Genomic DNA, 13,667 nt, shown 5'->3' with positions numbered 1-13,667 from the left:
GAAAAAGAAAACCGAAAAACCCGAAAACTCGAGAAAAACCGAGATTAAAAAATCCGACTTTTATTGGTTTGGTTTGGTATTTAGATTTAATAACCCGATACAATTGGTTTGGTTTGGTAATTAGAAAATCCGAACCAACCCGACCCATGTATACCCCTACTTGGGATAGTGTATGTACCTCAAGTTTTTCGAGTCCAGAACCAAAATGTGGTCTTTTTGGACTCAAACGACGAAAATAGGTGAAAAAATAACTTACTATCATTTTATATATAGGGCGGTTATTTACTGCGTTATACCTTAACGACACGTTTGTCCGTTAAGATATAACGCATGTAATATATTCGTTATACTCAGTATTTACAGTTATAATATGTTGACGGCATAGCGCATCAATGACATGCGCTGTCCATCCTTCACATCTCTTCTTATTTTTCTTGTCTCTTGCATTATACTGAAGTAGTATTTGTTTCACTTTAAAAAAAATTGTCTTTTTTGTTCAAAGACAAATTTGCCAACCTAATTAAAGTCAATTTTTAGGGCTGTTTTAACAAAATCGTAGGTTTTTATATAAATTTATAATCCTACCGAATAATATGGCAGGTTATTAATTTTATAAAAATAAACCGATAAAATATGAAACCGTACCGAATAAATTTATATATGAAAAATATATTTTATATGCTAATTTTGAAACTAACAAAGTATTAAGTTTTTTTGGGCCTTGGGATTATGAAAATGGCTACAAGTGACCAAATAATTAATACCCAAAGTCAGAACTTCCAAACCTATTCTACAACTCATATTGAAACTAAATTAGTTTCAACATCTAGAATAGCATGCCACTAAGCAATCACGCAATCTTTAGTAGCAAGCCACAAAGTATTGGATATCTTTATGTCGTATGATTTAGATTTCTCTTGTTAGATACTAATCTTTTAATAAACTCTATTTTTGAGTCCCAACTTGATTAATATTTTTTTACTAGTATGATTTATATATTTTTTTATTTTTGCTTAATTTATTTTATGCTACTATCGAATAGTGAGATGAATCTCTATTACGGATGAAAAAATACTTATTATTCCACCACAATCTTTGACGTTGAATTGTACAAGTTCTCTAATTACACCAACTGCTTTCTCAATTTAAATCTTGAATATGAGTTACTCTACTCTTGGATTTGAGTATGTGGACGTTAAAATGTGAGAATATTGTTTCAAAAATCTATCTCTACCTTTTTAAAATAAGACCTTCCTCACCACTTGCCCCTGCTTTTATTTCTCTAATTTCACCTGAACAAAAAGATAATTTTTGCTTTAAATGAAACAAATACTACTTCTGTATAATGCAAAGAGACAAGAAAAATAAGAAGAGAAGTGAAGGATGGATAGCGCATGTCATTGATGCGCTATGCAGTCAATATATTATAACTGTAAATACTGAGTATAACGCATATATTACATGCGCTATACTTTAACGGACAAACGTGTCGTTAAGGTATAGCGCGGTAAATAATCGCGCTATATATAAAAATGGTAGTCAGTTATTTTTTCACCTATTTTCATCGTTTGAGTCCAAAAAGACCACACTTTGGTTCCGTTCCGTTGGCCGCGATGCCATGTGACTTGTGATATGACCATGTCACAGCCGACGGATGTAGCATTATAGCTATCGCTTTAATTAAACTCATAACTTTCGAGATAAAATATAAATTTATGTGTAAATATTTATTAAAATTTTAAAAAATAGTGAACATGAACCTATAACATTAAAACATAATTCCAATCTTTTCTACAGCATCTTGGAGAAATCCAACTGTATTCTTTCAATTGCCTTTCAATTTCCTTATATCACATTGCATAAATGTTAATTTTGACAATAATTTTCACTATATTATTTAATATCCTTGTATGTACGGGAATGTTGCGAACAAAGTTCTCTTATATACGACACTGAATATCCAAAACCTAGCAAATTTACCTTTTCTTTTCGCCTCAATGTTGTGAAATTAATTGAAATGCTCATCTGATGCCCTAATATAATACTACTAGTATTATGTTGTAGTAATAAGGGCAGATCTACGTTAACCGTGCCGGATGCTGAAGCACCCATTAACCCCGACGCAAACTCTGTATAATTATATAGAAAATAAAGGGAATACTGGTATAAAGAATTAGCAAGCATACATTAAGCAAAAGGTCTCCTGGGTGCTTTGGTTAAGAGGTGAGAATGGAGTGCACAAATATGGAAAGGCTAGGGATCAACTCTTGCAAGAGGCAGTTTTTTTATATGGCCAGAAATAAGAAAACATTGGGTGCCCTCCAACTATTTCTTTTACCTTTTTTATTCTTTTCCTTGTTGACTTTTTGAGGACCTTTCCTTTTGTTTTATCTTTCCCCTTTTCCTATTCCTAGTAAAACTAAAAGAGTTAAAATGTAGCTTCTTAAAAACCCTTCTTCTCACTTAAAAACGTTGGCTGCTCTCCTATTCTTTTCTTCTTTTTTATTTATTCTTTTCCTTGTTGACTTTTTGAGGACCTTTTCTTTTATTTATTTATTTAACTTTTCCTATTCCTAATAAAACTAATAATCTTAAAAGTTAAAACCTTCTTAAAAAGCCAAAAACCCTTCTTCTCGGCTTCTCCTTGGAAAGAAAACGCAGTGCACTTGTCCTCCCCAGTAATTTCAAAACCAGAACATAAAGGAAAAGGTAATAAGGTTTGGTATTTTAAATTTTTAATTCAAGCTAGAGGAAACATGAATTGGGGTTTTCTCATGCTTATTGCTTATGCTTTGTAAAAATTAAAATATATTCAATGAATTTTTTGTGTTACTTTGCATTCAGTGACTACAATATTTTTGTGATAAAAAAATATTTTTGGTACTTGTCATAAAGTAAAAAAAAGAAAGAATTGTCTATGTTATTGATTTACTTGACACCGAAACTAAAATTTTGGGATAAATGCAGATTATATTAGCAACAGTGGGTTATGCGATCGATGAATTGGTGCTCGTTCGCTCATTGCTAGCTTTGAAAATTTGTAAGTTTTCATCTTAGCTTTTTAAAGATCAAAATTTTATGTTGTATTTAGTTTGAAAGGTGTGATTAATTTTCCAGTGGAAAGAAAACGCAGTGCACTTGTCCTCCCCAGTAATTTCAAAACCAGAACATAAAGGAAAAGGTAATAAGGTTTGGTATTTTAAATTTTTAATTCAAGCTAGAGGAAACATGAATTGGGGTTTTCTCATGCTTATTGCTTATGCTTTGTAAAAATTAAAATATATTCAATGAATTTTTTGTGTTACTTTGCATTCAGTGACTACAATATTTTTGTGATAAAAAAATATTTTTGGTACTTGTCATAAAGTAAAAAAAAGAAAGAATTGTCTATGTTATTGATTTACTTGACACCGAAACTAAAATTTTGGGATAAATGCAGATTATATTAGCAACAGTGGGTTATGCGATCGATGAATTGGTGCTCGTTCGCTCATTGCTAGCTTTGAAAATTTGTAAGTTTTCATCTTAGCTTTTTAAAGATCAAAATTTTATGTTGTATTTAGTTTGAAAGGTGTGATTAATTTTCCAGTGGAACGAAGAATGGACTTAAATATGTTGTTATTGTCTTGTTGTGTGTGTTGTTTATAGAGAGACATGGATTCCACAATAGGAATTAATTGGATTGTGTGAATTAAATTTTTGGTAAGATTGATTAGGACTGAATCATATTTTGTAGGATTTTTTCATCGATCTTTGTGAATCGAGATGGATAAGTTTGTCACAAGGCTACCCAGTTTTAGCTCTAGTTCTCATCCATCTATTGCTCCATCCATAGCTCCAGAAATTCAGAGGGATCCATTTGTTTCAGATCTTGATTTGGAATCTCTCGAACCTGACCCAGGAGATAGAAAATCTATTGCAGAATATAGCCCTAATATACGTGATGAAGTTAGAAGACATTATATTAAAAGTGGACCTTGCCGGCCCATGAAATATGATTTTCCTAAAACTACGTCTGAAAGGTAATGCGTCAGTTTTGTCCTAGTTGGTTCAAGGGTCAACATTCTAATTGGTTGGAGTACAGTTATAGTAAAAGATGTTGCATATTGTTTATGTTGCTATTTGTTTAAAAATGAACATGAAACTCATGGAAATATGAGAGATGCTTTTACAAAAAATAGTTTTAAAGCTTGGAACAAGGCTATTGAAAGATTTAAAACTCATATTGGAGAGGTAAATAGCATCCACAACAAATGTTTCAACATGATGATTGATTTAATGAATCAATCACAATCAATTCACAGTTCTTTTGACAGACAATCCGAGAAAGAAAAAAGTGAGTCTAGACGTCGGTTGAGTGCTTCAATCAATGTGGCGAGGTTTCTCTTGAGATTAGAATTGCTATTTCGTGGGCATGACGAGAGTCATTCTTCAACAAATAGAGGTATCTTTCTTGAACTTTTGCAATGGTACGGAGATATTGATCGGGATGTTGGAAGCATTATTTTAGAAAATGCTCCAAAAAATGAAATGATGTGTTCTCCAATAATTCAAAAGGATATTGTTGATGCTTGTTCCAAAGAGACAATCAAAGCAATCATTGAAGATTTGGATGGAGATTTTTTCGGGATACTAGTTGATGAATCAGAGGATATATCACACAAAGAGCAAATGGCACTTGTTCTGAGATATGTTAATAAAGAAGGTGAAGTAATAGAGTGATTTATTGGTATCGTTCATGTTAATGATACAACTGCTCAATCATTGAAGAAGGCAATCGACTCTTTTCTCATGGGTCACTCATTAAGTACATCACATATACGTGGGCAAGGCTACGATGGAGCTAGTAACATGCAAGGAGAGCTAAAGGGTCTTAAGACTTTAATTTTGAATGAGACTCAATCAGCACATTGCATTCTTTGCACATCAATTGCAGTTAACACTTATGGCTCTTGCAAAGAAGCATTCAGATGTAGATGACTTTTTCTGTATTGTTACTAATGTGTTAAATATTGTTGGAGAATCTTTTAAGCGCAGGGATTTGCTTCGACAACATCAAGCTGACAAATTAGAGGAATTGCTTATATTAGGTGAAATACATACTGGGCGAGGATTAAATCAATAGCGTGGACGTCAACGGCCAGGTGATACTCGTTGGGGTTCACATTATAAAACATTGGATAACCTTGTTGTCCTATTTCCATCCATTATTCATGTGCTTGAATTTACTGCACGCGAGTGTCAAAACTATGCCGATAGAATTGTTGCTAAAAGTCTTGTGAGTAAGATTACGGAGTTTGATTTTGCTTTTATGTTGCACTTGATGTTGAAAGTTCTAACGATGGCAAATGAATTGAACTCCTCATTACAAAGAATGGATCAAGATATTGTCAATTCTATGGGACTCCTCGCTCTTACAAAGCAAAGATTGCAAGAGATGGGGGATAGTGAATTTGAATCATTAAAGGATGATGTTTCTTCCTTCTGTGATAAACATGAAATAATAATCCCGAAGATGGACGCTCGCTACTTTCCCGGAAAGTTAAAGTGTAGAGCTCTTGATGTTACATACTCTCATCATTTGCGTGTTGACATATTTTATGATGTCATTGATTTGCATCTTCAAGAGCTTAACAGTCGTTTTGATACTGTGAGTACTGACTTACTTCTCGGTATGGCTTGTTTAAATCCAGCTAATTCATTTGGTAATTTTGATAAGAACATGATAATGAGGTTGGCTGAACATTATCCAAAGGAGTTTGATAGCAGCAAGCTTCGAGATCTCAGTTGCCAGCTTGATAATTTTATAGTTTATGTCCGTGGTTCTGACAAGAGGTTCTTCAACATGAAGGGAATTAGTGACCTTGCTAAAGTGTTGGTTAAGACAGATTTGCATTAAACTTGGCCACATGTTTATTTGCTTATCAAGTTGACTCTCATTCTTCCTGTTGCTGCTGCTTCTGTGGAACGAGCTTTCTCATCTATGAACTACATAAAAAATGAGCTTCGTAACAACATTGGTGATGAATTTTTAAATGGTTGTTTAGTTTGCTATGTAGAGCGTAAGATATTTGCAACCGTAAGCAATGATGCTATTATTGATCATTTTCAACATATGAAAAGTCGTCGAGCACAGTTATGACTAGATATCTTTTTTTATAAAGTAACATTATTAGTAGTTCATTGTGGCTAGTGAATAGAAGTCTTTTTTGCTAATGATAATATTAACCGTAGTTTTTCTATTAACTGTTTTTATTACCGTATTTAGATAGTTGTGAGTTTATACTATGTGATGGGTAGCAACTTTTCATTTAAGAAAGTGAGCACCAACGACCTTAAAATCCTGGATCCGACACTTGTTTGGTACAGAAGGCTCGCTTTTGTATGAAAAATCCTTGATGAAATCTCAATAATGTCACCAAGTTAGATTTTAACCGTTATCTTGAAGATCGCTAGATTGGTCATTTATTATTGCTGTTATTTTATTATTATTATATTAGTACCGGTAACAGCAATAGTATCCACGGTGTTTGTTATGTTTCACATTATGTTGTTAGGAAATACAAGTTTCACATGAACGTATTAGAAACTGAATCAGGCTATGTATTTCATGACCAATTGGATGGTCATTAGATTTATACGGCTTCTGCTAACAACTACTCCTTTCTCAAGTAAAAAAGAAACACTAACCATTCTTGAGCTTTCTCCCTAATGGTTTGGGATGTGTTCATTGCCTGTATCTTCGTTATAGTCAATGCATGCACGGAGATATATATTTATTTGGAATTTTGGCCTAGACACCACCATTATTTAAAAAAAAATAATTATTCAGAATAAGGTGGCAGTAGTCTTTTTGTTTTTAGAAATCTAATTTGGTCTTTGTCATGTTCAAACCCAAAGTGTCATTACTTAAATCAGAAAATGTTATGAAAATGCGAGTCTTCCCAAGTTTAGTTCCTTATCAGCATTCCAAAGTAGTTTTGTTTCTAAGGCTTGAGCAGCTCCGCTACATCTGTCTTCTTTTTTTGAATTCCTGTTTTTTTTGTTTGTTAAAGAAAGGAAGGAAGTACCTCTTGTATACTTAATCTTAAATATTTACTCTCTATACGCATAGAATTTTCGCACTGTCGAAAATATTTTGAAACGAGAGTCTCCACCGGGTACGTCTTAGATCCGATTTTTGACTTGTAAATCTATCTATATCTATATCTATCTATACTATATTAAAAGTACGAAAACCCTTCGCGAAATGTCGTTCGCCTTTTTTACCCTTTAAAATTAGATTTCACATTAGACAAAATAGTCATTTGAATTATTTTCCTAATATTTTGGACTTTGAAATCAACTAAATTTTAATTATTATATCTTTCCTTATTGAATTAGATCCTATAATTTTAGGAGTTTAAATTCACTTGATAATTTACCTCAAATAAGGAAAAGAACAGTATTATTCATATATTCTACATTAGTCTATGTATACAAGAACTTCCTTTTACGTAGTTACTATAAATCTGGTGACTAAGAATAAAAATAATATGCTTTATAATATTACAACACATATTATATTTATGATATCTGTCTTTATATTTAATATTATTACTGAATCATAGTTAATTAATATATATTTTCACCTTTTTTGTCACTTAATCGTGATAAATTACTATAGTTTAATCTTTGTATATTGACAGATGATTTTTTCTTTTTCAAAATATTTACCGCGATTGAGAACTTCTTTGTGGAACTATTTGTCCTTATTGAGTTCAATATTCTTCATTTTCAGGACTTGCACTTTAATTTTATAATTCAAACATAATTTTAAATAAAATATTTATATAATTTTTTAAAACTTTTTACTCATTTAGATAAGGTACACGCACAACGCGCGTACTATTGACTAGTAATTTTAAATACGAAAAGATCTTCCTAGGATTGTTATTGTCTACCTTTACGTGTTACGAACACCTCTATGCAATCCTTCGACATTGCAATTAAAATCTTGAATCATGCACATGGATGCAGCTTAATGAGGTCTTGGTATTTATTTTAGTGCTGTTAGGAGTTCCGATAGGTATTTGTACACTGCTTAATCATTTTCTACAGAAGATGGACACAGAGGTAATTTAAGATTAGTGATACAACATTAAGTTGGAAAACAATTTCTAAAATTTCTTTCTTCAGATCTTCAGAGTGTCACTCCAACACATCAATGCCAACAAATGGTGCTCCTGCTTCTTACTTAGGACTGAAAAGCCTGTAGGACAAAACAGAAATAGTGTAGTTACTCAAATTGGTGTTAGAAATTCTGTTTTTAGTTTTTGTTTTTCTGCATATATAAGCAGTGATAGAGAATAACCTCAAGATCTTCACTTTTCTAAATATATATGCATTGTATTACTTGTGTGGTAGTAGTTTAATCCTAATATTGTGTGCTTAAAAGCATGAACACAGTTAAGTTGTGCTTGCTCCTACTAATGTTACTCTAATCCTCTATAAAATAAGATAACATGTGCTTCAGAGAGAATGTTAGTCAGTCCTTTTTCTCATAAATTCTGCAAATTCTAACATGGGACAAGAAAATAGGTTTCAGGTTGTATGTTGCTAGAGTTAAAAGAAAAGTGGTGCTTACAGCAAAAATAGTGGCGTGACCAGGATCAGCAAGGTGAGCGAAAAGGTTGTCAATTGGTCCTGTTCCAGTGTAGATGTGTTGGAACCATGCACCCATGACAGCCAACATGGCCAGCCTTCCGTTCTTGATCTCCTTTGTCCTCAACTCCTTGATCTTTTCAGGAGAACCAGATCCCCAACCTAAAGGATCAAACCATAAGCCTCCAGGATACCCGACATCTGTGCCCGTGAGCTTGTTGTTAGGGAAGATGGGGTCTGTGTTTACGCACCCAGGCTTGATGATATCTGCCCACCTTCTTCCCTCAGCCCAGCCAATAAGTACCAACTCAATGACGAAGAGAGTGGTTGTATCGGTGAAGTATTCTTGTTCACCAGCAGTGTACCATGAGGGTGTGTTAAGAATGCCAATCTTTGTTAGGAATTCTGGGATGAAAATGCCTGCAGCACCTAACATTGCCCATCTGCAGTGTACAAGTTCTGCCTGCTGGTTCCATTTCAAGCTCTCCGGGTCAGATGCTGTCAGTGATCAGTAACAGTTGTTATTTGAGAGTGTAAAACAATATCAAGCTACAGGTAACTAACCATCCATAAAATGTGGATTTAGCAACACTAGACTTAAGACTTGTATAAAGTGTTATACACTGATAGTCGTAGATAGGTTAAATCCTTGATATTACTCAATTAGAATAAGTATGCTATATCATAGAGAAGAAAGATATGATTTCAAGGAACTACCAAGATTATGATTTTGGCTTACCAAGGCCAAGAGGGTCGAAACCAAAGTCCCCGGGGAGGCTGCATAGCAAAAATTAAGTTTGAAATTAGCTCCACCAGAACAATGAATGGAAGTGGAGTCATATTTGATTATGACTGACCTGCCATCGAGCCATGGAGGAGGGGTACTGCCAGGGAACCAGAGGGGTCTATCAGGGTCAGCAGCAACAGCAGAGACAGCAACCGATCTTGATCCAGCTGGTGCGACGTATTTGCTTACTCTCAATCTTTTCCCTCCAAGGAAAGAAGCCTTTGTTGCTCCTACAATTGATCCATTTTTCTGGGAACTACAGATTCATGATTCAAACAAAGAATAATTGTTAATGCACTTCAAAAAAGTCTTTCTACATTTCATATTTTTGTGTTGTTTAAACTAGGCTTACCTTGGAGAAGAGAATGCAACTGCTGCAATGGCTGATGAAGCGCAGGCGGAGGCCATGTTGGTTGATTTTTCCTTGAATGCAGTGAATAATTGGTGGTGTGTATGAAGAAGCTGATATTGTATGAAGAAGAAGAGGCTTATCTTGATGGATAAAGGGTGAATCTGTGATTGGCTGCTTGAATTGACATGTGGCAACCACAATCTAATATCTGATTCCTCTGCCTTCACTTCCTTCAGTTTACCTGGAAAAATCTAAATCTGGTGGTTCATATTCTTTGTTCAAAAGGCCTCGTATGCTTTACTGTCCCTTTCTGTGCTGTGTAAGTTGAGATCTTCATGGGGGTATTTATGACAATTCACCTACATGTGTTGACACTATAATTTTTATCTGAAAGAATACACGGATTGCCATTTTTTATACAGCTACCAATATATAGCCGCCCTCTCAAAACTAATTAAAATTTAGTCACTCATTAATGCGAAAATAACATTTTGACAAAATACCCCTAGCTAAATACGAAAAACTCCACTTAAGTGTGTTAGAGTTTGAAATTTTTATAAGTGAAGTTTGAAAACTCTTTACATTATGGAATTCTAGTACATTGTGCCGGAGTTCAGAGTTCGGAGTTCAGAGTTCAGAACTTATAGAAGTGAAACTCCAACACATACACTATGTTGGAATACTAAACCAAATTCCTAAAATTTCAGTTCATTTGCATTTCTTCTCCAATATTCTTCAGCGTGTCACAGACCTCACATACACACAGACTTTTACACGGCATAATATATAGTCGGGGAGGAAATAACATGATTTAATAGACGTATGTGTTCAGGCCTTTGCATCGTTGTGTTCTGAACCTTATTTCCCGTAAGTACATAATTGGGATTTTCTTATTTTGGCGTCAACAAAGGTAAAATTATCTCCTGGTCAGCGACTAATACACATATTGTAGAGATATGTATATTATTAGCCATGCATTTATTATAAATAACTGTACATTAAATACTAATAAAAAATTAAATAGATCTATGTGTCCCTTACTTATATTATCGGTTCTTATAAATTATAAAGGTTATGTTCACAATCTAAGATGGAATTGGACAAGTCAATGGAATGATTGTAGCACAAAATTAATTATAATTTATCTTTATTATGGAAATGATATAACCCAAATCTGATATCTAGGTCACGACAGGGTGCCTAATGAGCCACTGCCCATAAGGCAAACCCTCTAAGCTAAACATACTAAAAACATAGTAAGAAGATAAGAGAGAAATGATGCTCATCTGACTAATATAGGTACAATGCGGAAGCATAAAAATATATTTTAATAAATCCCATGAACCCACTGAAAAGACCAAGTGATGGAGCTACTAAATCTGATAATAAAATTCGGGTCACAGGTCAAAATAAAAATTGTACTAAAGCCTGCTAATAGATGAAGTTGCCTCTAGAACAAGTGGCGGTTTACTGTCATGACCCAAAATCTACCTAGTCGTGATGACACCTAACTCAACCCGCTAGGTAAGTCAAACAACATTCAACACAACTCTAATGAAAATAATAAGAAACCAATAAGTGAAAGAACTGAATTTTCATACAATAACCCAAAGAATGGTTAGCCACTAAGATTTAGATTTACAAAGCTGGTATGAAAATAAATACAACATCTGTTTGGAATATGCATAAACAGAGTACGAATAAAAAAATACCAAGGACAAGTGGTAGCTATATCCGAAAAGCAGGTACATCTTCAATGCCACCTCCCGTCATCCACATCATCTCAGCTCCAAAATCTGCACGCAAGGTGCAGATGTGTAGTATGAGTACAACTGACCACATGTACTTAGCAAGTATCATAACTAACCCCGACGAGGTAATAGACAAGAATTATCAATGAAACTCTCTAATAACATGTTCACTTCTTAAATCTCACAAGTACACATCAATAATATTATCAAGTCATAAATCACATATAAAGCTACCTCTGTACACGAAGACAACGTAACATGCTCTATTTCAGTTAACAATCCAGCATATAAAGAAGATATGCGTGAAATACTAGATAATCCTTCACCAGTTGCATATAGAGAAGATATGCATGATTAAGCAAGTCAAGTCACATGGATTCACATATAGAGAAGATATGTACCGTTTCTCATCTCATCAAGTAAGATAACATAAAGAGAAGATATGCATAAAGGCATGTATACACTCCACAACTAGCAAATAGAGAAGAGATGTAGCAAAATCATGTATACACCGAAGGAAAATTGTTCATTGATTCTTGCCCAAGACTTGGAGAATTCACAAGGAAAACTCACAAGGTCTTCATCCAAAAGGTAAGGTTCTAACCCTAGTCTTCAATTTCGAGTTTAGGTAGAAGATGGATAATTGGGAGTATGATTCTTGGGTATGAGAGTTGTTTATTTTACATGCATATACCATCAAGGGTAGTGGGAAGATTGTTGAGCTCTTTTGGGTAAACTTTGGGTAGTGGGATGAAAGAATCCACCATAGGAGGACCTTAAAACTTTAATGCGCATCTAGTATTTGATAAAATGCTCAAGTGAGCTGGAACTATCAACTCTCTCCTAATTTGTGTTCAATTTTGCTATATTTCTAAATAGATCGACGAGGCAAAGAATTCCGAAATATTATAGTAATTTAAAAAGCTCGAGGTGAGGTATGTTGGCTAAACTTCTCTCTTAGAATTGAATTCCCACGATGATCTTGTAAGTCTCGAGTTGTCCATTATGAATTGACTTTTCTGAATAAGTTTGGTGTCGGATGATGTATATATATGAATATGTTCAAAATATATTCCAGAATATTCTTATCATATTGTGTTATTCTTCGGGGGAGTATTTGAAGTATGAGTATGTAGTAAAATGTTGTGACTTCAAGTCAAATCCAAATGAAAGTTATCAAACCAAGCTGTATAAGAAATCACATGTGCCTAAGACCCTAATTTGCTCATATATGTATTTAAAGTCATAATTTGAAAGGTCTTGTTGTTGATTATCCATGGTGATGTTTGAAAGTGAAATAGTGAGCATGAATTATGAAGTACGGCCAACATGACAAGAATGATATTGCGTTATGGCTAATGGTTCCACTAAAATGAATGATATGTAAAAGAATATGAAATGAGTGGTAAATCCTTTTAATAATAAATGTATTGGGAGTATCGTTTAGCCACCGAGGAAGGGTAGGTCGGAACAACCTAACCCCGAAACTACACGTATCGGTGTAGGAGTGATTGAGGGGTAAATCCCTTTGTTAATGTGATAAGACTGTTTCCCCTCATATGGGATGATATTGGTGTGTTGAGATATTTCCCCTTAAATAGGATGGGATTATTGCTAGTGAAATGTGATGTGATGTCGACTCACATGGCATTGTGGTGAGATGGCTTAGCCGATCGGGCTGAGATCGGACGCCATGACGCGCACATAGTGGTATTGTTAGTGTATGTCTCTTGTGAGACAGCTTAGCTGGTCGGGTTGAGATTGGACTCCGTGTTAACACACAGTGGTGTATCGGTGCTAAAGATCTCCCAACTTAAATTAATGAAACTTACTTGAAATTTACCTTTACCCTAACTTGACACCTTGATACTGGTTGGGTCTCTTATTGATTTCATGCTTTATTCTCCGTTTACTGTTACTCGTTCTATTGAGAGGGTGTTTAGTTTTGCATACTAGTACTATTCCATATGTACTAATGTCCTTTTTGCCGGGGACGCTGCATATTTAATAGATGCAGGTGGTTCTATAGCAGAAGGTATTGACTAGTGATAGCAGCACACCCTCTCCTCAGCTGACTTGGTGAGCCTAACTTCATTTCGGGGTCATGTATCTCTTATCCTTTGTACTTAACCTT

At 34.3% G+C, this 13,667-nt stretch overlaps 1 protein-coding gene and 1 long non-coding RNA gene across 5 annotated transcripts; one reads left to right on the top strand and one right to left on the bottom strand.

Moving 5' to 3' along the window:
* Positions 1-2,456: 2,456 nt before the first annotated feature.
* On the top strand, positions 2,457-8,810 carry LOC107796963 (uncharacterized). Of its 4 annotated transcripts, none has more exons than XR_012699269.1 (5): positions 2,457-2,709; positions 2,968-3,040; positions 3,118-3,181; positions 3,440-3,512; positions 4,317-6,657. It is a non-coding gene; the product is annotated as an uncharacterized LOC107796963 (long non-coding RNA). The 4 variants fall into 4 exon arrangements; XR_012699268.1 differs by having other exon boundaries at positions 4,305-6,657; XR_012699266.1 differs by having other exon boundaries at positions 2,458-2,709; positions 3,737-6,657.
* Positions 8,015-10,177, bottom strand: LOC107796964 (chlorophyll a-b binding protein, chloroplastic). The gene is made up of 5 exons (XM_016619787.2): positions 9,783-10,177; positions 9,501-9,686; positions 9,383-9,420; positions 8,627-9,141; positions 8,015-8,251 (listed from the first exon to the last, which is right to left on the bottom strand). Exons 1-5 carry the CDS (start codon positions 9,836-9,838, stop codon positions 8,237-8,239), a joined length of 810 nt encoding a protein of 269 aa, XP_016475273.1. The 5' UTR covers positions 9,839-10,177; the 3' UTR covers positions 8,015-8,236.
* Between the last annotated feature and the right edge of the window lie 3,490 nt (positions 10,178-13,667).

This window comes from Nicotiana tabacum, chromosome 15 (assembly GCF_000715075.1).
Source record: "Nicotiana tabacum cultivar K326 chromosome 15, ASM71507v2, whole genome shotgun sequence".
NCBI lineage: Eukaryota > Viridiplantae > Streptophyta > Magnoliopsida > Solanales > Solanaceae > Nicotiana > Nicotiana tabacum.
Note: the sequence above shows the minus strand (reverse complement) of the source record. Positions and strands in the feature narration are given on the sequence as shown.